Raw genomic sequence first — 26676 nt, forward strand, 5'->3', positions numbered from 1 at the left:
CATGATGCTCCTTGTTCTACAAGCTCTAGGCATTGGACTCTGCCTTCTGTGGAGCAGCCTCTCCTTGCCCCTTGGTTGAGGCATTGACAGCTGTCCTCCCTGTTGCTGGAGGTACCTGGGATTTTAAGCAACGTGACAGCAAGTGACCTGCGAATGCAAGTGAAGTTTGGAAAAACTGAGTTACCCCGCTACAGGGAGATACTTCTTCGAATTTGACAAATCAAATGACAATTGTGCAATTGAGCATAGTGCCCTCACTTCCTGGAACGTCATGAGCCCAATAGAAGGCGGGATCTAGAAAATTCTGCGTGAGAGTCGCGCTGAGAGTGCAAGGTACCAGGGTGCAGGAAACAGAAAGCAGAAGAGCTGGAAGGATCTACGGGCAACTACCCTGTCTCCACCCTTAGAAGGGCTCGGTAGGTTTCCCTCTCCACTTTGCCTGGGGAAGAAAGTTTCTGAGGCAGGGTGCTCTCTTTTCTGGCTGGGTTTTTCCGGCACCTGCCTTCACCTGCTATGCAAGGGCCAGTGCATGCACTGGGTGCACTGGTGTTTGCAAGGGGTCTTGTTTCAGGGGGCAATGCACTGGAAAGTGAGGCGGGCTCTTTAGCCACATTTTCCAGCCTTAGTTTTCTACTCTACTCCCACCCCCAGGTCTAGGCATCTGGCTCTGGGGCAAGGTGGGGCACCAGCAGCCCAACTCCACCTCTTTCTGGAAGACCCTCACTCCAACCCTGGTCTCCAGACTGACTGGGGTCTCTCTTTTGTGGGAAACTTGGCTCCTTTGTTGGAGTGTTCATATCACCTTCTCCCAAACCTTAACAGGACATTGAGGACTTGGCTCCTTGAACTCTGGACCACGGGGTATGGTGTGCCAGAAGGACTTTGGTCCCTGCTTGGACAGGGGAGACCTTAAACAGCTCTGGGACAGGGAGTCGGGGTCTGTGGTTTAGGAGACGGGGTTAGAGAGGCACTGGCCGAGTGTGCAGGTCAGGCTCCTGTGGTCTCCAGGGCACCTCGGGTCCTCCTAGAGATCTGCACTTGAGTGGAGTTGAGGAAATGTGGGGGTGTCACTGAAGAACTGCAGTCTAGGTCCAGAAAGAAAAAGCAAGCACAGGAGTTCCCTGCCCAAAGTTCATAAACTAGAAGAAGAGAAAGATGACCACATTGTCCTCCCAGATGCCATGGAACGTGGGACTGGTAAGCAAGGAGGGGCCAGGAATGTTCCTTAGTCTCTCCTGTCAGTTGGGTGCCACTTTTGTGCAGTTCTACCCGACTTCACACCTCACAGAATTCTCCCACCATCAAGGGAATAAAGGAATTTAGAGGAAACCACTAACTTGTGAACCCAGACCCAAGGGTTCATGGAGGCCATTGAGGTTAAGGTACTAGGGACTTGGTGGAGTCCAGTCTCCAGCTTATTTTTTTTTTTAAAGGATTGTGTCCCAGATATATGCCTGAAGACTGATTTTGGATGGTGAAAATTGTACCTAGTCATGAGTGTTGGACTGAGATGGCCAAGGACCCAGCCCAGCCCACAAGTTCCCCTAAAGGAGCCTCTTCTACAGCTGCCACTAGTTTCGAGTTCCCCGGTGGTATGAGAAGGCTCCTTAGGCATGTTGGGGGTGGGGAGGCTGGTGTGATTGACTGCTGCTCCTTTTGCTTATTGTGGATGAACCAGAAGTGTCCCTAATAGCAGGGCCAGATGCAGAGGGTGTTGGAATGGGGGCTGGGAGGAAAGGTGACAGCAGTCTACTTCCAGAGGCTACAGTATGAAATGAGGAACCATATTCCTCCTGGAAGGGCATGAACCTAAGATGGAGAAATTCAAATGCGTCACTGAGCAGAAGTGAAACCTACTCTCTTGCCCTTCTTGAAATAGAGTTGGAGGATCTTTTCTGTCTGGTGGACAGGAAGGTGACTCATATTTCAGCTGCCCTGTTGTGTAAGAAATACGAAGAAATGAGGTAAAGGACCCCAATTGTGCCCTAATATTGTGGAGAAAGGTCAGCATGGCAGGAATAGACACGTTTCTCTGCTTTTTTGGATAATGATGTCCCATTAAAACAATATTTCTTATAAATTTAAACTGAAACAGTTTTGCTTACTTGGCTTCTCCATTGTTCCTCTCCCAGGAGTCAACACTTCCCTGCAGCCTCACTGTTTGGGGAGCTGTCAGAGTTCTGTTCCAATGCTTTCCTGGAGGGGCCCAGGCCTAGGGGACCCATCTGAATGAATGCCCAGGTCCCAGGATGTCTCAGGACACAGCTCTGATTTTCCAGGCCCCTCAGAGGGCAGGTGGTTACTTTGTTATAGACTGAGAACCAGCAGCCTGCATAGGCCCAGGGTGGAGCCCTGTAATCCTTCTGCCCAAGAGAAGCTTGCTAGTGAAAATCTGATGCAATCCTTTGGGAAATCATTTGATAATACATCTCCAATTGTTAGTATTTCATCAGCTGCTCCAGTAATTCAAACTCCATCAACCACTCACAGTGTGTATATATACTTTGTACACTTAATTTAATTCCAAATGTACAAGATCAGGTAAAACCTCTTGTTTTAGCTTGAATCTTGATTGCTCCATGTCCAGACTGTTTCATCCCCTATATGAGTTTTTTTTTTTCTTCTGAGCCAGGGTTTCAATTCTTATTTTCTGCACTCTGGTTTCATTTCTTTCCGTCTGCTGTGGCCTTCCAACCTGGGGAACCACATCATACAGATGTGAACCACATCTGTATGTAGAATTGAAGTACTTAGCCAGGGGACTCTTGGGCTCCATGAAAATTTGATGAGGTCATTTGAATACCCGAGTCTCAATCTAACAGAGCCAAGGTCTTAGAATTATTAAAATAAACATTGGAAAGCAACTTCAATTCTCAGGTATACAGGAATAATTACATAACAGTACTTTTATACTATAAAATTATGCAGCAGTTTGTAAGGGTTTATAAACACAGGTAATCATTATTTTCCAAAAGTGATTATATAACATAGGAAGATTCAAAACTTTCTATTTTAGTTTCTGCAAGTGTGACAGACCTTGGTAAACTCTGCCACTGAAAGCTACCATGTTGGGTATGATGTTAGAGGATAGAAAACGAGGATCGATCCCCAACTGATTTTATAAAGTCACCATAAAAGTTGATGTGAACAAAATCTAGCAATGATGTGAAAGTAGAATGTGAAAAAAGGGAGGAATATCATAAAAGGAAATTATTAACAAACTGAATTATTTAGAAATGAGGATAGAGCCAGCAGGATGTTACAAACCTGGAGTCCCAGCTCCTAGGGAGGCTGAGACCAAATGGTGGCTTGTGCCAAGAAGGGCAAGGCCCGTCAGGGCAACATAGTGAGGCCTCATCTTGAAAAAACAAAATGAAAAAATAAAAACAAAAGAAAACAAAGAAACAGAAAAAAGAATGAAAGAAAAGAATAATGAGAGGGCTCATGTCAGCAAAGTGGAGACTAGGAAGCTTCCCCCTTGTGGAAACATCCAAAGCAACAGAAACTGACTGAAGACAAAGTCAGAGGTTTACAGCAACCACGCAGATGCCCAATCAAGAAGCAGCCACATTCAAACCTGTAGAGAAGGTCAGGATGTTTTTTCTTGCCCCTGCCTTTTCTCTCCCTGGCATGGCAAAGTCTCAGGCTGCAGGGGGCAGCAGCACTGTTTGCAGTCCCTTCCTTTTAAGTGCAGGGGCCAGAGCAAACCTGATTGGCAGGGTCCTAACCTGCCTGAAAACTGGCTGAAGGATAGGTCTCTGGACCACCCAACTTGGATCTCATTTCATGGGGAAATGTGACTGCCACTGCATGTGAAGGTTGTAGGGAGACTACATACCTGTGGATGCCTGGGGCAAGAGATTACAGCTGCGGATATGTATGAGCAATCCAAGGCCCAGGAGAGGAGCAGAGGGTGGTGAAGATTTGGGGGGTAATCAAGATATTCAAAAGTAGCTATTTATTAGGAGGAATTGAGAAAAGTCCATGCAGAATAGGCAGAGTGAATGCTTAGGATATACCTGAGAAGACTTTAAACTTTGACCTCAAGCTGGTCCCTGGGATCAGAATAGGATCAGCTCATCTGTAAAGAGCTGTCCTGGCATAGAGCTGGTCTGCAAAGATTGGGAGACATGGTAGTTTGTTTTAAATGCCTGATTTTCAGCAGAAGCTCTGAAGGCATGGAAACCAGGGGAACATAGCTCATGCTTAAGAAGAAAGTAATTTGGCAGAACCTATCCCTGAGGAAGGTAAGACCCCTGGACATATTTTTAAAAAAAGGCTGCAAAAAACAAGTGTCTTTATATCCACATGGAGAAGAGTAAAATAAGACCCTTTTTCTTGCACCAGAGACACAAATCAACTCAAAATAGATGAAAAACTTGTGCAAGACCAGAAACTGAAAACTAGCACATGAAAACAAAGGAAAAAAAGCTCTATGACTTAAGTTTGGGCAATGATTTTTTTAAAATATGTTCCCCAAAGTGCAGATAACAAAACCTAAGCTAGACAATGGGACTACATCAAATTGAAATGTTTATCTACGGGAAAGAAAACAATCAAAAGACTGAGATAACCTACAGGGTGGGAGGAAGTACTTGGCAGCCACACTCCTGATAAGGGCCTACTATCCAAAATATATAAAGAACTCAACACATTGCGAACATCAAATAACCTCGTTATAAAATGAACATAATAGACATTTCTCAAATGAAGACATAAAAAGGGCCAACAAGTACTTAAAACTCTGACAGGTCCCAGAAGAACTGAGGCTACAGGAGAAGTCTTGACTCCTGGTATAGATGAATAACCAAGAAGCTAGGTAAGCACAATCGTTTCAGTTGAAATTTCAAACAGTAATTGTTTTAATGTGACATCTTTATACAAAAAAGCAGAGAAAGCTGTGTATTCCTGCCATGCTGAGCATTCTCCATAGTTTAATAGCATGATTATTGTCTTTCCCCCCATGTCTTCATGTACAACAGTGACTCCATGTCATAGCAGCATATTGTGTTCTTGAACAATTACTCAGAGAGTAGGTTTTAAGTGTTCTCACCACAAAAAGGCACATCAGGAAAATAAACAATACGTTAATTACCTCAATTGAATCATCCCACAACATACACATATTTTAAAACAACCTTTCCTACATTATATACACATAAATTTTAGTCATCTGTTGAAAAAAGATACAAACAAAATCCCACAACTGTCTTAAATTTGTCCAGAGAGCTAAAGGAAATGTATATTAAGAACTAAAGGATTTCAGGAAAAAACATATAAGTAAAATGACCATGTCAACAATGTTAGAAATTATGAAAAGAAACTCAAAGAAGAAATAGAGCTAAAAAATGCAATAATTGAGTTGAAACGTCTATAAGAAGGGTTCAGGAGCCAATTTGAGAAGAAATCGGAAAGGGGAAAAGATCTGTGAAATTAAATGCAAGAATTTTTAAAATATAATAACTTTTAAAACATTTGTCCTTTAGATATACATGACAGTATAGTATATTTTGATATATTATGGAGACATGAGTATAACTTACTCTAATTAGGATCCTGTTCTTGTGGTTGTACATGAGGTGGAGTTCACTGGTTGCATATGCATATATGAACATAGGAAAATTAGTCTAATTCCTTTTATTGCTTTCCTATTCCCATCTTCACTACCTTCTTGGGGCGGGGGAGAGCAACCAATAGAAGCAAAAAGCTGGAAAAATCACAAATATACAGAAATTAAATAGCACACTCCTGAAATGACAAAACGAGAAATGAGAAACCACAAGAAAAATTAGTAAATATCTTGAGATAAATGAAAACGAAACACAATATACCAAAATTTAGAGATCTAGTAAGAGTAGTTCTACAGGGAGGCTTTGAATAGTGGTAAACACCTACAGTGAAAGTGAAGAAAGATCTCAAGTCAACAGCCTGACACTAGACCTCAGAGACACAGGGAAGAAAAAAAGAAAGAACTAATCACAAGTCAGCAGAAGATGGGAAATTATAAATATTAGAGCAGAAATAAGTGAAATAATGGAGTAGAAAGTAGAAAACAATAAACGAAAGTTTTTTTTTAACAAAATCCAGAAAATCTTTAGTTAGATTGATAAGAAAGAAAAAGAAAATGAAAGTACTAAAATCAGAAAGGAAAGAAACAAATTTACTAGTGGTTTTCTCAGAAATAAAAGATTATCAGTGAGAACTACGAGCAAGAGTATGTCATCAAATTAGAAAATAGAGATGGAATGGAGAAAATCTTAGAAACACAACCTACGTACACTGAATCAGGAAGAAATAGAAAACCTAAACAGGTCAATACCTTGTAGGGAGACTGAATTAATAATGAAAACAAGCCAACAATCCCCCAAAAGAAAACCCTCGAATCAGAAGTTTTCAGTGGTGAATTCTACCAGCAAACGTGTTGGGCTCCCTTGTCAACGTAAATAACTGGAGTCAATGATTAAGAGCCTATTGACACCGTCCTGGAAGTGCAACCTGGCTTGATCCTGTGAAAGAAATAGTCCTGTGGGGTGTTCTCCTGGGATCCACAGCCAGCCACAGGGTCCCAGACAACCCAATAGGCCCAGGGTTCCTTGGATAGAAGGTCGTGGTGTATCCCAAATGAGAGAAATGGGACACGGGCCATCTTCTCTGGGTTTGGGCAGCTTCCCAGGAGGACACTGCTAGTCCCGGTTGACCTCAGGCCATGGAAGGGGCCTGGGAAATTTCCAGGTGGGCATTCCAGAGCATGGAGAGGGCTCAGAACCTCCCAAGGGTCAGTGTCCACACCACGAAGCAAGCCCCAGAGCCTTTCCTTCTGGTATCTTAAGTGACTTTCAAAATACAGATTTCCTGTAGTTTGAAAACCATTCTCTGCACATTTCAGTGCAGTGCAGATTCCACGGGGAGAAGGAAGAACACGGGAGGTCTGTGGGAGGAAGGCATTAGTGTCACACGGCACACCTGGGCCAAAGCACAGAGCCCCCTGTTCTATGTTGAATGGTGATCACTCTGATGCTGTCGAGGGGTGGCATGTATTGAAAGGCGTGTCTGGGCCCTGTAAACTGTTGTCACATGGATTTATGACTCTCTTTCTGTATGGAGTGCTCATCATTCACGTAGGATTCTCAGGTGTTCTGGGGTCTGGGTCACAAGATGAGGAAATCATAGAGACAAGAGGAATATCTTGCACTTGTGCCTACTACTGATCCAGCAGTGGCCAGGAAGATTATGACTCCTGATAACATTTTCTGGGTAGTGATGACGACCTGGGATGGACTTTTCTATCAACTGTCTCTATACCTATTGATGAACCCAAAGATCTTTTAGTTTTCAACCTAAAGCCAAGCAGTAATCCCAGTGGCCTCAGAGGCACAAGCTAATGGATTAGAAGTACCCAGACTAAGGCAGACTGCCTTAGGACATGCAGGATGCTGTAACAAATCATCATTGATTGGGAGCTGGGCGGCTTATAAACTGCTGAAATGTATTTCTCTCTCTGTCCTGGAGGCTGGCAAGTCCAAGATCAAGGTGCCAGCATGGTTGGGTTCTGGTGAGGCCTCTTCTCCCAGGGTGATTCCCAGCTTCTCTCTGTGTCTTCCCATCACAGAAGGGCTGAGCCAGCTTTTTGGGTTCTTTTGTAAAAACACGAATCCTATGGTCAAGGGCTGTGTCTTCATGACCCCACCTCCCAAAGGCCTAATCATCTTGGGGGTAAAGTTTTCAACATATTAATGTTGAGGGGACACAAACAATCAGACCATAATGCAGAAGGGTTGAGTGTAAGGATTTTCCCTCATTGAAGATACTGTGGTTTTCTAATAGGAAAAGGACACAGTGACATGGCCCACTTTGCTTAAGAGCAAGGGCCAAATATTTTGAATCACATTTATTATTGTTAACAGGAAGAAAAAAATAACTAACATGTCATATTGCTGATTGCCCCTAGAATTCCAAGTGACAATTTTCCCAAAGGACTTCCTACAATAGCCTGGTGTGGTGGCACATACCTGTCTCCCAGTGGCTCAGGAGGCTGAGGCAGGAAGAATCAAGGTTCAAAGCCAGCCTCAGCAACTTACTGAGGACCTAAGCAAATCAGTGAGACCCTGTCTGTAAATAAAATATGAAAAAGGCTGGGCATGTGGCTCAGGGGTTGAGCACTCCTGGGTTCTATCCCTGGTACCAAAACAAACACACAAACAAACCCCAAAACTCCCTACAAAAGGAGATAAGGAAGGTAAAGGCTGTAAACGTTGAAATCGTTAAAATCACGATGGAAATTTGATACAATTGTATAATATAAAACTTGACTCAAGGACAAGGTCAAAAATGTAGATTCCCTTCTGGGGTTTGTATAAGGAAAGAAGAGAAAACACAATCTATACAAAATGAATGATCAGAAAGAATGATATAAGCACAGAGTAAGGGAAGATTTAAGGAATTAGAAGAGCATGATGGAAATCTATGGCAGCAAAATCAAAATACCAGTAAGAGTGTAAGTTGTGGGTCTTTTGTGATAATCTGCCCCCAAACCTGTCACTTTCTAGCTGTGTACTTCCCAGTCCAGGGCGACTTCTACTAAGGGTTTCACTCTGTTTCCCTCAGAATTCAGAATTTGCTTACTCCTGCCTGGGTCCCATTATAATGGCTCTGTCGGTTTTACAGGAAAGAATTTCAGCTTGGAAACCAAATGGCCACTGTGGACCTAAACATCAGAATTGATTTTGAAACTGATTATAATGAGCTGGTTTTAGATGTAGGAAAAGTCACTCTTGGAGAGAAGAATAGGAACAGCATGAAGGACAAAAAAAGTAGAAAAAAGCAGAAAGAGGCTGTCTCAAGAGCCATGTGTGCTTTGCTGAATTCTGGAGGAGGAGTTATCAAGGCTGAAATCGAGAATACAGAGTATAAGTATAAGGAAGACGGAATAGGAGAAGATTTGGAAATATCTTTCAGAGATATGCTGCCTCGTGTTCTAAATTACCTTGACTTCATGCAGAATGCTAACACATTTTTGATTTTTGTGAAATCCTGGAGCTTGGATAGCTCTGGTCAGCAGATTGTCACGTTGAGAACCAATCTGTATAGCAAAAGTACAACATCTACAATTGTCATGGATGGTCCCCATGCACTGGCTTTCCTCCAAGAGAAGAAAACTGGATCCAGATTATTTTCAACACCAAAAACGAATGCAATGAAGGTCTCTACTGATGTTCATGAAGAAAGTAGTGTGGTGGACTCACCTTCAGAGTTTTTTAGCAAGACAAAACTTACATACAGAAGTAAAGTCAACTTTTCTGAATCAACATTTGTTGCTACTAAATTAGTCCCAGATGTGTTTGGAAAAAAAGAAAAAAGTGAAAGCGAAGATGTGTTGGAGTTCATGAAAAAAGAGGTACCTCAATATGTTTCCGCATTTGCAAATACTAATGGGGGATATTTGTTCTTTGGTATAGATAGCAAAACAAAAGAAATAATTGGCTTTGAAGGACAGCCTTGGTATCTTTCTGAGATAGAAAAGATAATTAGGGAGCTTCCTGTCCATCATTTCTGTAAAGAGAAGAAGATGATTAATTACTCCTGCAAACTAATTGAAGTCCATGATGAAGAAAGACATCGTGGCTATGTCTGTGCACTCCATGTAGACAGATTTTGCTGTGCCGTATTTGTTGAGGAGCCTGATTCCTGGCATGTGAAAGGGAATCACGTGACGCGGTTTACTGTGGAGGAATGGATCAAGTGCATGGTGGATGGTGAGGCTGGTTAAGGAAGGGGGATTAGCAATGAGCATACATTTGGCCAGGGTGGTTGGGAAGGTGTGACTGGAGCAAGATCAGTAGTCCTGAAATGTCAATGCTCCATTTAACAGTCTCTAGTGGATCCTACCGGGAGTTCACCACCTCTTGTTTTCCTCTGCCCACTTAGAAGAGACATATTACAACTAGCCCCATGCTTTGGTCAGCTTTCCATCACAATGACAAATTTCTGAGATAATCAACTTAGGAATGGAAATGTTTCTCTTTTTTTTCTTCTAATAATTTGGCTCACAGTTTTGGCGATTCCAATATGTTTTGGCTGCATTTCTTTTTGAAACAGCCCATTATGACAGGGAATGTGTGGTGGAAGAAAGTTGCTCACGTGATGGCCAGGGAGTGAAGGTGAGGACAAAGACTGGTCAGGGGTTCTACAATTCCCATCAAGGGCAAAGGGAGTAAGGAGGAGGGATCAGGCTATCATAATCCACTTTAAGGGTCTTCTAAACTTCCACTTGAATTGCTTGTTAAGCTCTGATTATAGCACTTGGGGCTCTTTATGAGACTTTTACTAGGCCCCACCTTTAGATGGCTTCACCAACTCCCAATAGCACTTACTCTGGGAAGTAATCCTTTAACACAGGAATCTCTGGGTAACAGTTCAGTACCAAACCATGATCATGCTTTTGTCTTTTCCTCTCCTCTTGTGACTCAGGCTGTGTTAGGCCTTTGGAGTACCTCTGACATGGCTCCTGTGTTCTGATTGTCCATTCTTTTTCTTTGTGTCAGTTGGAACTTTTTGCTACCTTGTATCATGTCAGTTAATCTTGGTTTCTGCTGTTGGTCTGCTCTCACACGTAGTAACAAGGCCCTCAATATCAGATACTGCCTTTTAGAGTGATAGGATGTTGACACGACTTTTATCTATTGATTTCAAATTTATGAGCCTGTAAGAATCAGGAAATTTTTGTCTTTTCATTTCTTCTTCATTTGGGGGTAGATTTTAATTACAGTTGGCACTCAGCAGTCTTTTCCTTTTCTCATTTCTTTTTTCTCATGGTTTTTTTTTTTTTTTTGCAAATTGTCCGACTTTATCATGTTTCCTAATTTCTTATTATATCAGGGATTATGGATTAGGGAAACTTTGAAAGAGGTTCTATCCTTTCATATAGGGTTGTACTTTCTTCTGGCAGGTAGATGGGCGTCAGTGATTGTCTTGCTCTAATTGAAGTTTAGTTTTATGCTTTTCTAGCTAAGGTTTTGCTCTTACTACTAGTTGAGGCTGTTCTGGAGTCTAAGCTGAAGTCAGGGTGTTCACCCAGGGCCTCCTCTTTGCTGGGACTTTAATTCTTGCCTGTGTCTGCTCAGCTCAGGAGGCTGGTGACATTTTAGTCCAGTTCCTCAGGCTCCCAGTTCCTGCTTTCTACTGGGTTCCCAGCCTCTCATCCTGGATCAGTCGGTGAGTTGAGGGGAATTTGTAAGTTGCCTTAGGCTCCTCCTCTGCAGTCTCATCCTTTCTGAGGTTTTTTTCTCAAATTCTAGCCCCTCTAGGATTTGGACCCCTTCCTTTCTCCTCATGTCAGTGACCTGTTGATGGCTATCGGGGCTCTAGTGACCCATGCTACAGCCCAGAAAATATCTGAGGGAGAAGCAGGCTGGAGTGTGCAGCGGCTTCCTGTGCTCCTATCACATGTGTTGGCCTTGTCGTCCTGCTTGTCCCACTGGCCCTCCAGTTCCGGACGCCACGGTTGGCTCTGTTTTGTACAGCCTTCGTAGCTGTTTCGGGTGGGAGGGTTGGTGCGACAGTAGACACAGTTTCCAGGGCATGTTCCCAGGGTTTTCTTCTTTATATTTTGTTATCATTATTTCCATATCTAGTGCTTACAGAAAAAGATGAGATCTATTCCAGAAAGCCTCTGCCGGGAACTCTTCTTCAAGAGGAAGCACTTGAACAATGAACAGAATGACATGGACTTCGATGAGCACTGTCCGCTGGTCTTCTCTAATAGCTGGTCTTTGGATCTGCACCTGCCAAAGAATGGGGAAGTCACCTGTGATGTGCTTCTGATTTCCCAGGAAAATCCACCAGTCCTGGACACTTTCCTCAGGGTCGTTAGAATTTAGAAGATGATTCCCCTCTTTCTCAGGGAACTAGATATAAGCTTAAAGGCTATTCTTCCCAAACTGCCCAACTTTAAAGCAGAACTGGCAAAATTTGGTGGTTTCCCTATGAGACTCACCATCATGAGGAAGATATTCTGCTTGAGTCTTTTTTTGTTTCAATTACTTTTAGTTATACATAGCAATATAATATATTTGGGAGGAATATATATATACATAGAATGTAACTTATTCTATTTAGGTTCCCACTCTTGTGGTTGTACATAATGTAGAGTTACCCTAGCCATGTATTCAAATACCAGGTTAGGAAAGTTATGACCAATTAATTTGACTGTCTTTTCTATTCCCCCATTCCCTTCCCTTAATTTCCATTTATCTAATCCAATGGACTTTATTCTTTTCCTCCCCACCCTCCCTTGTTGTGATTCAGCATCCACAAATCAGAGAGAACATTCAGATATTGGTTTTTTGGGATTGGCTTATTTCACTTATTGGCTTATTTCACATAATATTTTCCAGTTCCTTCCATTTACCAGCAAATGCCATTATTTCATTCTTCTTTAAGGCTGAGTAATATTCCACTGTGTATATGTCCTACATTTTCTTTTTCTATTCATCTGTTGAAGGACACCTCAGTTGTTTCCATAGCTTGGCTATTGTGAATTGAACTGCTATAAACATGGATGTGGCTTAGTCACTGTAGCATGTTTTTAAGTCCCTTGGGTATAGACTGAGGAGGAGTGGGATAACAAGGTCAAATAGTGGTTCTATTCCAAGTCTTCTGAGGAATCTCCATACTGCTTTCCATAGTGGTTGCATCATACCTTTCTCTCCACATCCTTGCCAACATTTATTGTTACTTGTATTCTTGATAATTGCCATTGTGACTGGAGTCAGATGAAATCTCAGTGTAGTTTTGATTCACACTTATCTAATTGCTAGAGATGTTGAATATTTTTTCTTATATTTGTTGACCAGTTGTATTTCTTTTTCTGTGAAGTGTTTTGTTCCTTTGCCCATTTGTTGATTGAATTATTTTTTCCCCTGGTGTCATCTGTGTGAGTCTTGATGCCAAAATAATCTCCTTTATGATTCAAGATTGAAACTATCCTACCTACTGGTTTACAATCTTTGAAGCCACGAGAGACCAGCTGAAGCCATATTTGTAGTCTGAAGGAGATTGGCTCTCTGAGGGAGCTGCATGCCCTTGGGATTTTCAAATGTCTACCAGATAATCAATATAGATTGTTTTTAATAAAATGCCATACAGATGTTAAAAACTTGGTGTTTTAGTCAACTTTTGTGTCACTGTGATAAAATTACCCAACAAGAGCAACTTAGAAGAGGAGAAGTTTATTTGGGGCTCGGGGTTTTGGAGGTCTCAGTCCATAGACATCTGACCCCATTACTCTGGGCCCAAGATGAGGTAGCATATCATGGGAGAATGTCTCAGTAGAGTGAAGCTGTTTAGCTTATGACAGATTCAGGAAGCAGAGAGAGAGATAGAGGAGAGGGTAAGGGAATGTGGGGAAGATGCACCCTTCCAAGTCAGGTACCCAGTTACCAACTTCCTTCAGCCACTGACAGTCACCTCCCAGTGTCATTCACATGAGGAGGGACTGGTTAGGCCACAGCTCTCCCTGATCAGTCACTTTACCTCTGAGTATTACTGCATTGGCACAAGAACTTTTGTGGGATACATCACATCCAAACCATAACATTCTGTACCTGACCCCCAACGCTCATGTCCATCTCACAGTGCAAAATTTTTAATTTATTTCCAAGAGTTTCCCTTTCTTAACATTGTAAGAATCACCCCAAAGTCCAAGTCCAAAGTCTCATCTGAAAACTCTTGGTTGTGAGGCCCTGTAAAATCAAAAGCCAAGTCACAATCTCTAATATACAATGGCACAGAGTAAACACTGTGACTCCAAAGGGGAGAAATAGGCACAGAGAAATAAGGGGCCAAAGAAAGACCAAAATCCAGCTGAGTTCCTGGAACTCCATCCCTGATGGCTCATCTAGATACAAGGCTGTGCCATGTGCTCTCCCAAGGGCTTGGGCAGCCCTCCCTCTTTGATCTTCATGTTGCTCTCTCAGTCTCTCACAATCCAATCACTTTACCTCTGAACGTTCCTGAATTAAGACAGGAGGTTTTGTGTGAAACCTTATACACAAACTATAACACTTGACAAAGCCTTACCTGGATAATGGAAGGTGGACTGGGCTACAAAGATATTTTTCATTATAAAGATGATGCTGTTCTCTAATTTTCAAAAATGTTTCTTTGAGATGCTGCAGGTTAAGCAGCTCCACCTGATGTTGGAGAACTTCAGTTTAGCTTCTGTTCACTTCTTCCTGAATAGCCTTAACATATGTTGCTTAAGAGCAATTAGAAAAATTAATTAGTTACCTATTCTGTGCACAAATTTTATTTACTCTTTTCTTGTTCATGGATGGACTTTGTTTCATTTTAAAATCAAGACAGTTTGCTGTTCCTTTAACAGCAATGAAAAACTGCCCAGGATCTAGTCAGACAATCTTTGTGATTTTGAAAAGAACATCATTGATGAAGGCCATAATTTCCCCAATGGGAATGAAAAGAAGAGAAATGTCATTACCCCCAAAGAAAAACCCCAGGAATTCTTTAGGTCTGCTCACTGGGAGGAACTGAAGCTATCCTAAGCACTCACGTAGCCCCTGTAAATACTCACGAGAAAGGTTGTTTTTCTACAAACAGTTCTGAATAGGAATCTGAGTTGAGCAAGTCCTGAAAAACCTCTCTCGCTCATTTCTGGAGGAAAGCATCTGAGATAGAGGTAGATATGGAGAGTTTTCGTAAGAAGAGGAGCACCAGGGTTTGGCGTTTCTCCCTCATCAAAGATGAGCTGAGGACTAACATGAAGCCAAGGGAGCCACATACATCCTGGCTGGGGTGTTCTGAGTCCACGTCCAGGAGGCTCAGTGGGACCTTGGAACAGAGAATAGAGCTGGGAGCCCGCAAGGCGCAGTCGAGAGGAGAGGAGCAATGCCTTCAGTATTCTGAGAACAAGCAAACGTTACACAGACCAAATTTACAAGCCACGTTGCCATTTGAATGTAAAAGCTAATGACCTGTGCTGGTCATTATCCTGAAAGACGTAATCCCGAACTCCGTCATTGCAAATGTTTAAATCCCCAAAGATCAAAATGCTGAGCCTGGAACACTTGAATTCTAAAATCTCCCAAATCATAATCCCCAAAGGCTCAAATCTCCAATATTGAAATTCTAAAAACTTCCAATTCCCCAAACCACAAGCCCCATGAAAAAAAAAAGAGGCCTTTTAGAGGGACAGGAAGCTGAATTCTGGGGAAGTGATTGGCCACATCTCAAGTCTGTGTGTCAAGGCAACAGGGACAACTTCAATGTAAATGTGTCATGGTGTGCACTGACATTCCCTCCTGCTGATGAAATTCCAGGAGCTTGTGATGAGCTCAAGTCATGATTGCCTGAAGGAGCCGGCGAGGTTACTGACTAGTGTAACATGGTTACCGGCGCCGTCTGATAAGGTGACACTATACTATCAGGTTGCTGTTCAGTCACTGTATTGTTTCTGCCAAATCCATGGTCTGCCCAGGAGTGCATGTGGGATTGGTTTCCACATACCTAAAAATGGCTGTTTTAACTTCATATATTGAACACATTAAATGAGAGACCTGACAGTAGAATATGACATTCAAATGTCCCATGTATGTCCCAATACATATAAGGGTCAGGTAATTAACATATAAGCACTGTTATAGGTTCATTTTCAATCAAATAATTTATTTACCTGAGATCTTTCTAGTCATTAATTATCAGAAAAGTTTTAAACATTTCAAATAAGAACTTGAGGTGCAAGAGTAATTCCTTACATGTTTTCCGCTTCCTGGGGCTCAGTGAATTTCATTTTAGTTGGCACACTCTGTTCTGCATGGGATAAGAGAAGAGCAGCCTCATTTTCACCAGATATGTAGGATACCAGTCATTAAAAGATGGGTCAGGGGGCTGGGATTGTGGTTCAGCCGTAGAGCATTTGTTTAGCATGGGTGGGACCCGGGTTCAATCCTCAGCACCACATAAAATAAATAAATAAAGGTATTGTGATTAAAAAAAAAAAGATGAATCAGAAGGAATTTCTATTAAACTGTCGTAAATTATGAAAACTTTCATCTCCCTTTTAAATGTAATGTGTGATTCATACAAAATAATGCCAATGCATTGCTTAAACTTTCTCTAATGTTTTCAATTCTAGTGGCACCAGGATGTTTCCAATATACTGCTGAATTCCTCCAAAAGGTGGTATCCTCACAACATGAAAGACTGGAGGGATTAATAAATTAGCAACGCATCATTTCTCCTAGGAATTCTTATCTTCTCTAGAAGCTGGGCTGTGGACCTGGATTTGCAATAGAAGCAGGAAGTCATCTGTGATACTCTGCCAATCACACTGAACATCCCTGCCATCAGGTACACTGTTTTAGGGGAGCAGGGTGCAGAGCAGAGAGACTATGACACACGCGTGCCTTTACTTTGAAGCAGAAGCTGGTGAACATGGAGGCTACCTCAGGAAGGTGTGTGTGGTGATCAAGGCCCTCTGCCTGAATCCCCAGAGCAATGCAGAGTCCGTGGAGGGGTCAGGCTCTGGTAGGTTACCCTGCTCCTATGACCTTGCAGATACCCAGCAAATGAAAACCTTGCTGCTGGTCCTCGTGATTGTCTTGCTCGGCTGCAGATCTTTTCTTGGGTGACCAGCTTGGCTGTGAGATGTTAAATTTGCTCACAGCCCAATAGTATGAGATATTATCAACACACCTCTGCAAGAAGAGACACTGCTTTGACTTTAGCCTGCCTGGCACAGGCAGTAGAATCATGGCCATGAAGATCATAGAGAAGATCAGAAATATGTTTCACTTGTGCGGCAAATAGAATTCTCTACGTTTGTGAAAACCAGCCTCTGAGTAACCACAACCCCAGCCCCTCAGTTGGGTTATCTTGAAGGGCAAACTTTCCAAGTAGAAAACCCTTGATATTTGTTCTTTGGAAGACTAATTTCTACCACTGATTTAAAATATTGAATAATATATTAGCAAAAAGAATAAAGCTCACCAGAAAATTATGGCCGTGAAACAGGAATGTTGCTGCATACCAGTTGAACATGAAATTCAAAAGTTAATGTGGAGGGCCGGGGTCATGGCTCCATGGTAGGGTGCTTGCCTAGCACGTGTGAGGCACTGGGTTCGATCATCAGCACTGTATAAAAATATATAAAATAGAAGTCTTTTGTCCATCTACAACTGAAAAAATTTTCAAAAAAATTAATACAGAGTAGTTGCAACTACAAAGAATGTCAAAACCAAGAGGTAAAGGAATCTAGATGTGTTATGATCCAACAAAAAGAGAATGTGAAACATCCACCAACCCAATCGAGAAAGGAAGCACACACAATTTGAGAAGTGAAGAACAGATTATGAAATGCACACGGGATAATATGCACAACAGAAAGCAGAATAATAAGCCTAAAATATTAATACGGAAAGCCAAAAGTGTAAACAGTAACAAAGAATTAGATTTCTAAAAAGTAGCAAGGAGAACTAAAATAGAAAACTAAAACCGATCAAAAGTTTAAAATTATAATTCCATAAAATGTTTCTGAAATGGAAGAACACTGGAGTCTGCATACCATAGAGGCCTACACTGTGTCTGGCAAATTCACACCAGATAGTCAACACTGAGACAGAATCCCAAACACTTGTTGGGCTGTGAAAATAGAGAGTCCATTGACAGCCACACAAATGACTCAGTGATTTATGAGAAAAGGAGAACCAGGTTGGCCTTGGCCTTCTGTGCACAATGATCCATACTAGAAAACAGCAGAGATACAGCAACAAGAGAGACCTGGAAAGCAAGTTGTGAGCCATGGGTTTGTGAGCCAATGCCATTATGCACAGCACATGCATATGTAGGAACTCAGGGCCCATTAATCTCCTGACCTTTTCCTGATGGACTTCTTAGAGCATGAGCTTCATGCAACCAAACATTGATTGTAGGATGTTGGAAAAGAATTATCAATGAACACCGACTATGATGAACTGTAGATGTGAGATTAAAAACAAAGTTGGGGACGAGGAGGACAAAATAATATGCACATTGCACCTACCATGGCAATACATAGAATGTATTACCCAAGGAGAGAAACCATATCCAAACCAAGTGCCACGTTGTGTCAACAATACTGTCTCCTTTAGGACCTAATCATGCTCAAATACATTGTAAATTTTAACTGATGTCATGGTGGATTTTTGTTTGTTTTTGTTTTGTTTTGTTTTCAATAGGATCAAATTCTGGTCAAAGGTGCATGAGTAGAGTGATGTGTTTAACACTTAGTTGGGAGTCCTCAAGATGTGTGTCTTGATGGTCTTGTTTTTTAGAGAAATGGCACATTTTTACAGCCAATTCTGTTGAGCAAGGGAGTATTAAAAAGTGCCCCCAGGAAGTTCTGGGGAGTGATAGTGGCCAAATTATATGAACTTGAAGATCCAGTCAATTGAGATGACGCCGTCTGATGCATAGTGAGTAAAAAAGAATGAATGAACTGAGCCTCAGAGAGCTGAGAGACACTCTCCAGCATTCCTGCATGGGACGGAGCCAGTGGGAGAGGAGAGGAAGGGCAGAAAGAAGAGGTGGAACAGCAAGAGCCCCAAACTATCCAGATTAAAAAAATAATAATCAAAATGTGAGAAGTTCAATGAACTCCAAATTGCATTAACTCATCATCATAAATTGACATAAGAGAGAATCACGAGAGCAGCAGAAGGGAAATACCATGTACAAAGACCCTTGATAAGATTAACACTAGTATGACCCTAATTTTAAAAAATGCCAATGATGTGGGGAAATTGGAACCTTCATACATTGTTTATATAAATATAAGGAAGAATATAGTTTGCCAGTTCCTCTAAGAGTTAAGATTTACACTCTGTCCCAGTGATTCATATAGTGAGGGAAATAAAAGTCCTATGTTCTCATGTACACAAGTGTTCCTGGTTAGCCCCATTCCTAACAGCCAACAAGTGGAAATAATCCATTTGTCCAGCAACTGATGAATGGAAAAATAACCCAGTGGATATTATTACCCATAAAAAGGTCCTGAAATACTGACACATGTTGCAACGTGGATGGACTATGGTTACGTTTTGCTTACTGAAAGAAGCCAGATCCCCAAAGCTATAGATTATGTCAATCTATTTACATGAAATGTCTAGAATAAGAAAATCAAAAAAGAAAAACTAGATTAGAGGTTGTTAGGACCAGGACAGGTGAGATAATGTTGACAGATAAATAAAGTTTCTTTTCACTGCTGTGCATAGTGGTGCACACCTGTAATCCCAGTGCTCAGGAAGCTGATGCAGGAGGATTGCAACTTCAGAGCCAGCCTCAGCAATTCAGTAATGCCCTCAGTGTGGGAGGTAGTCTCAGTGGAATGACTGGCATTCTCCTTCTGTGATGGGAAGAGGCTCTGTCTGTCACTTATAGTGACCTTGGGTATTGCCCAGATCCTACAAGTAGCAGAATGTGTCTTAAGGTGTAGGAGTGTCTTCCTGCAGCCCCAGGGATCAAATTACTCTTACCTGTTCTTTTGTGGTATTACCCTTTGCCCTGTTTGGGATAGAATGTTGCATGGATACGCCCTTTGTGTGTCCCCTTCTCTTACTCTGACTTTGGGTGTAGCCTTCCTAGATGTCAGTCAACTTTCTTAAAGTCAAAGGAGCCGGCACAGGACCCCCAAAGAAGAAGGTATCTCTGTCTCTTATGTGGTTATTTCATGCAGCTCAGTTCACCTGGAGTGACCCTGAGTGTTTTTGTCATGAGGAAGTGACACCTGAGCAAGACCCTGTCTCAGAATAAAAAGAGGCTGGGTATGTGGCTCAGTGGTTAAGTGTCCCTTCATCCAATCTCTGGAAACAAACATGCAAAAAATAAATAAATAAAGACTGTTTTCAGGTTGATGATGCCCTTGCATCCAGATAAAGCCAATATTAATGACAGCTCGAATCTCCCAAGAGTGAACGGGCTAAGGGGATCTCTAGGTCAGTAAGGTGTCTGTGTTGGGTTGAACTGGTCAGAGGTGAACACTTCTTACACTGTGGAATCAGGAAGAGGTGCCGCAGTCCAGCTGCAGCAAAATAACCCGGGGGTGACGATCAAATTGTGTACATTGATATAGTAGGAGTGGGAGCCATTTATTGTAGGACAGGAGAGGTATATATACATTCCACACAGCTTATCTTAATTAACATAAACTAGATACAGCAGTCAACCAATAAGGAATCTCCACACTTAATGGCTCCATGGCGCTATGGGGTAAAAATGGGAGTTCATAACCCACTTGACTCTAATGTATGAAATATGATATGTCAAGAGCTGTGTAATGTTTTGAACAACCAATAAAAAGATTGGTAACTATAAAATGGGATTTCTGTTCATTCTCTATAAAAATCATAAAATAAGTGGGTTCTCTGAACATCTGTGAGTGTGAGACACAAAAGAGGGTCTTAAAAATATTTATTGTATTAAATAAAATGTTTATATTATGAAGTATTCAAGTATCTTACTACATAGCAAAGGATCTTATCCTAACATGATTCTAAGACAGAAACGTCTCATTAAAGACGGTGAAGTGAAACATAATTTTCACTTCATCCTTAATTTTCTCTACATCCTTGAGAGGAAATGACAGAATACCTAATATGCATGTATATGCTAAGAAATCTTAACAAGTATTAACAATAAGAATACCAGTAAATGGATGGGGCTGGAGACTATCATGATAAGTGGAATAAGCCAATCCCAAAGAATCAAAGGCCAAATGTTTTCTCTGATATGTGGATGCTAATCCACAATAAGGGGGTGGGGGGCTAGGGAAGAATAGAGGTATTCTGTATTAGGCAGAAGGGAGTGAATGAATAGAACATTATGACCCTCTGTACATATATGATTACACAACCAGTATAATTCTACATCAGGTACAACTACAAGAATGAGAAGTTATACTTCATTTATGTATGACTTATACATGCATTCTACTGTCATGTAAGAACAACAACAAACAGAATACAAAAAGAGCTGGGCATGGTGGCTCACCCCTGTAATCCTATCTGTTCAGGAGTCTGAGGCAAGAGGATCATAGATTCAAAAGCAGCCTCAGCAACTTAGCAAGGCTGTAACCAACTTACTAATAAATTTAGTAAAATTTAATATAATTCAAAATAAAAAATACAAAAAGGGCTGGAGATTCGGCTCAGTAGCTAAGCACCTCTGGGGTCAATCCCCACTACAAAAGAGAGAGAGAGAGAGAGAGAGAGAGAGAGAGAGAGAGAGAGAGAAGTAACCGTAATAAACTACATGACTGCATCGCTTAAAGAAAAAAAACCTTTACAGAGTAATTGTGTAAATCTTGTACAATGAAATAAAATTATTATAGAAATAAATGGGGTAGCCCATGCCTATAATCACAGCTACTCAGGAAGCTGAGGAGGATTACTTGAGCACAGGAGTTCAAGATCAGCCTGAGCAATACAGGGAGACTTCGTCTTTTATTATTATTTATGTATTTAAATTAGGTATATAAGACAGCAGAATGCACTTTGATTCATTGTACACAATTGCAGCCCAATTTTACATTTCTATGGTTGTACACTTCAGATAGAGCTCTAAGAACTCAAAAAATTAAACAACAAGAAAACAACCCAATCAACAAATGGGCCAAGGATCTGAACAGACACTTCTCAGAGGAGGATATACAATCAATCAACAAATACACGAAAAAATGCTCACCATCTCTAGCAATCAGAGAAATGCAAATTAAAACCACTCTAAGATACCATCTCACTCCAGTAAGATTGGCAGCCATTATGAAGTCAAACAATAACAAGTGCTAGGGAGGATGTGGGGAAAAGGGTACACTTGTACATTGCTGGTGGGACTGCAAATTGGTTCAGCCAATTTGGAAAACAATATGGAGATTCCTTGGAAAGCTGGAATGGAACCACCATTTGACCCAGCTATTCCCCTTCTCGGACTATACCCAAAAGACCTAACTAAAAAGAGCATACAACAGGGACACAGCTACATCAATGTTCATAGCAGCACAATTCACAATAGCTAGACTGTGGAACCAACCCAGGTGCCCTTCAATAGATGAATGGATAAAAAAAAATGTGGAATTTATACACAATGGAATATTACTCAGCACTAAAAAACAACAAAATCATGGCATTTGCAGGGAAATGGATGGCATCAGAGCAGATTATGCTAAGTGAAGCTAGCCAATCCCTAAAAAACAAATGCAGAATGTCTTCTTTGATATAAGGAGGGTGACTCAAAACACAGCAGGGAGGAAGAGCATGAGAAGAAGATTACCATTAAATAGGGACAAGAGGTGCATGGGAATGGGAGAGAGAAGGGGAATTGCATAGAAGATGATAGGAGACCCTCATTGTTATGCAAAATTACATATAAGATGGTGTGAGGGGGAAGAAAAAAGAGAGAGAGAAAAACATGTCACAGTAGATTGGGTAGAAAGAGAAGAGGGAAGGGGAGGGGAGGGGGGATAGGAAGGGCAGCACAATACAATAGACACTAGTATGACCCTATGTATAAACGTGGCTATATAACAAATGTGATCCTGCAATCTGTACACGTGGAAAAATAAGATTAAGATTACGTACCCCATTTGAATCAAATGTATGATATGTCAAGATCATTGTAATGTTTTGAGCAACTAATAAAAAAATTTAAAAAAAATTGAGGAAAAAAATGTTACCCCTGCCCAAAAAGGCAAAGAGAATGATAAAGATTACAAATACTCCTATTCAAGCATCAACAGGGAATAAAAATAAAGGAAGAATTAGTCCCTAACTTCAAAAATATACTTTTTCTCAAGTTACTGAACTGATTATGTATTTAATACCACACTTAACTTGAACCACAGCTAGGTAAAATCTGAAATAAGTCAAACATGTATTAGAAAGAAATAGTAAAAAAATAAATAAATTTTTCTATAAAAAAAGAAATAGCTACAAAAATCCATCAACCATTAATCCTTACCTTGTCTTTTTAACAAGAAATGGCTTTAGATCTTGAAGAATGTTCCCTGTTTTCCGTCCAACTTCTAAATATAGATTTGGTCGATCAAAACTAGTACAGGTAATCTGAGGATTGTTCAGTTTTAAGCAACGTACAATGTCTTCCCGGACGTACAATGTCTTCCCGGAATGAAGAACTTGCAGTTGCAGTGAGGGCAATGATTGGAACCTGAGTGAATAAACATGATTTTTTAAAAATGTTCACTAATTCTGAATATTTCTACTGCCTTCTTACAAAAAGAGTGTTACAGGAGGTACACTGTCAAAAATACCTTAAAATTACACTTTTTAATAAAAGAAAAAGAAGCTCCTTAACTGTTTTTCAGTCTTCTAAACATAACATTGCTTCTTAAAAAAAAAACCAGAAATCATTTATAAGCACTAAATACAATTTACTTTGTTTTATTAAATTAAATGTATTTATTAGCTCGCTATCTTTCCAGTTATTATTTTGAACTATTACATCTATAAATAGTACCCATATAAGTAAGGGTGCATTACTTACTTTTTTTTTTTTTTTTTGGAAAATCTAACTGTATAAATCAATGAGGTGTTTTCTGTGGGGTTTTTTTTTTGGCAGATTGGTGTTTTAGTGTTTTGTTTTGTTTTTTTTGTCTCTTGTGAAATATATCAGTTTACAGCTTTTCATATCTAAAAGCAAAGCTTCCCCTGACCTGGATAACCTCTTTCCAGTCTTACTAAAGTGAATCAATTGCATGGTATATATAGTATTAAATGTGTATTATTAATTGCTTCCTAAAGCAATGAAACCATACTCTATTTTCAGTCTAGCAAAGACTCTGAATTATATAATCAACCAAAAAGGAACATAGCAGGCATGAGGAAAAACATACAATCTTTCAGGAATTCAAAGGCACGATAACAAAATATCTCCCATAAAACTACACTTCATATTTTTGTTCCTATTATATAAGGGAATCATACCCAATTATGCTATATTTCACAATCAGGAAAAAAAATGGGTTACATCTTAAGGTTGTTCCTAAATAATTAGCTGTTCCATTACCAGAATACAATTTTCCTAAAAATACGTTTTGGCTTATTACAGACAGAGGAAACAATGTCTCAATAAAATGGTTTTTTTTTTTTTTGGATGTGCTGTAGCTATCTCACAAACCAGCTTAAATAATTATCTTTTGTATGTAAAAATTTACATACAATTTACCAATTCGCAAAGAAGTGTAGAGTCTGACTCAAAATTAAAATGAGATACAAATTACAAACTTTTTTGTTACATTTGCAATTAATATAGATTTACTGAATTAAAAACTATCTCATCTTGGGGCTGGAGATGTGGCTCAGCGGTAGCGCGCTTGCCTGGCATGCGTGCGGCCCGGGTTCGATCCTCAGCACCACATACCAACAAAGATGTTGTGTCTGCCGAGAACTAAAAAATAAATAATTAAAAATTCTCTCTCTCTCTCTCTCCTCTCTCACTCTCTCTTTAAAAAAAAAAAAAACAAAACTATCTCATCTTGGGAGGTTTTATTAATGAAAAAAAAATAAAACCAACATGACCAATTAATTGCATCATTTTTATATTCTCTATCCTTAAATTCTGTAAAACTTTTTAAAAACTTAACCCCAAAACTAATTTAATTGATCTCTGGCTTCCAATCAGACTCTTCTCTGAATTTTGAATGCCTCCATAAGGAAGTAGAGATAAATAGGCTAATTTAAAGAAGTTAATTTCTCTAACCAAGCCTTAATATAGATACATTTCTGTGTTAATATATAGGTACTAACAAATATATGGCTGAGAATAGGGAAGTTGAAAAATTAGAAGTTTTGGGCTGGGGTTGTGGCTGAGTGATAGAGTGCTTGCCTAGCATGTGTAAGGCACTGTGTTTGATTCTCAGCACCACATATAAATGAATGAATAAAATAAAGGTCCATCAATGTCTAAATAAAATATTTTTTTAAAATAGAAATTACTAGGACATACACATTCTCACCCTGACAATAAAGCATTTCCCTTAAGTGCTTCAATCAACTTATTTATAAATGCACTAATAAATACTTGTTTATCTGCATATGCAGATTAAAAAGGGAAGTTTTTTAGGATATAGCTCATAAGAAGAGAAGGTTAGGGCTGGGATTATAGTTCAGTGGTAGAGCACTTGCCTCACATGCATGAGGCCCTGTGTTCAATCCTCAGTATCACATAAAAATAAATAAGTAAAAATAAAAGGGGAGGGAAGGGACCATTAAAAAAAAGAGAGTGGGGGGCTGGATATGTTTCTAAGAGAGATAATGTATCAGTAGACAGAAAATGCATTTACGAAAATATGGAAATTAAATGTCACATCTCCAAAAAGTTAATGGAAACATCAGGCAAAAGAGCAGCACAGCAGTGAAACAAACCTGGCTTGGAATCAACTACTTGGTTTAATGTCTACCTTTAGCTGTGTGTTTATCTCTCTGAGCTTTGGTTTTGTCCTATAAAAAAATGGCTACAATAACAGAACCAGTATCATCGAGTTCTTATGAACATTAAATGAGACAAAATATATAAAATGCCAAATATACAGGACAGCACAGAACACTCAAAAGTTTTCAACTGTAACCACCATTGTTACTGCAATAATTAAAAAGGTTCGTGTATGGAAATTTCACAGATATGGGCAGTAGTCCCAGATTTGCCACTGGCTTTGGCAAAGTGGGCTGTTAGACCCCTGAAATTTAAAAATCCCCATTTGCTTAGAAATTCCCAATTCCAGTGACCAGCTAACAGTGAAAATGATTATAATATAAATAGTTACTCTTTTGCCTCCAACATTCTAAAAGTCACAGTTAAGAATGTTGCTTCTGGGCTGGGGTTGTGGCTCAGTGTAGAGTGTTTGCCTAGCACGCACAGGCACTGGATTCAATTCTCAGCATCACATGAAAACTGAAGTTATTAAAAAAGGGAATGCTGCTCCTGCAACTAGAAAATAAAGTAACATAATAAAATTGAAGAAACAATAAAGATTCACTTCAAAAGTAAATAGAACCTATTCTTAGAATTCTGTTTTGGGTACTTTATGATGCTACGATTTTACAAAGAAGGTTGGGAATGTAGCTCAGTGGTAGAGTACTTGCCTAGCATGTCACCAGTGAGGCCACGGGTTCAACCCCAGGTACCATGCATAATTTATAAGCAAACTAAAAAATAATATACAGGCAGGTTATGAGAAGGGTGATCATACATGCTCATTTTACTGGGCTACTCTCAGTTTATATTTGTAGTCACAGCATAATTAAGAATTTGAACCCTTAAATTTTGAGAAGCAAACTGGATAGATGCTAAATTATACTGCCACCTAGTTGTAATAAGTTACTAAGTCTTAAAATTAATTATTTGAGTTTATTAAGTCTAGGTTTCAGGCATCAATTTTTGCCAAAACAAGCAACAAAATATAAAATAATCATGTGATTTTATAAATCTAAGAAGATATTTAGCATATATTTCCATAGTGCAACACCCAAAGATTTAGAAAACTATAACTATTCCATTTGCTTCTAAATTTGGGTCATGTTTATTTTAACTCTATATTCTATAATACACAAGAGAATTTATTCCTTCATTTCAAATGGTTACTGAGTGTCTGCTGCATGCTTATCTTTTTTCCAATAG

General features: G+C 40.1%; 1 protein-coding gene and 1 pseudogene across 1 annotated transcript in view; one reads left to right on the forward strand and one right to left on the reverse strand.

Annotated features, from left to right (window-relative positions):
* The first annotated feature begins 377 nt into the window (after positions 1-377).
* Positions 378-16891, forward strand: LOC144256201 (schlafen family member 2-like; annotated as a pseudogene).
* An 809-nt stretch (positions 16892-17700) lies between these two features.
* The window catches only part of LOC144256202 (bifunctional 3'-5' exonuclease/ATP-dependent helicase WRN-like), a 58364-nt gene continuing 49388 nt past the window's right edge, over positions 17701-26676 (reverse strand). Inside the window, 3 exon segments of the mRNA XM_077801271.1 lie at positions 17701-17755; positions 23002-23150; positions 23152-23208. Coding sequence (XP_077657397.1) covers positions 17701-17755; positions 23002-23150; positions 23152-23208 — 261 coding nt within the window.

Source organism: Urocitellus parryii, chromosome 7 (assembly GCF_045843805.1).
Source record: "Urocitellus parryii isolate mUroPar1 chromosome 7, mUroPar1.hap1, whole genome shotgun sequence".
Lineage (NCBI taxonomy): Eukaryota > Metazoa > Chordata > Mammalia > Rodentia > Sciuridae > Urocitellus > Urocitellus parryii.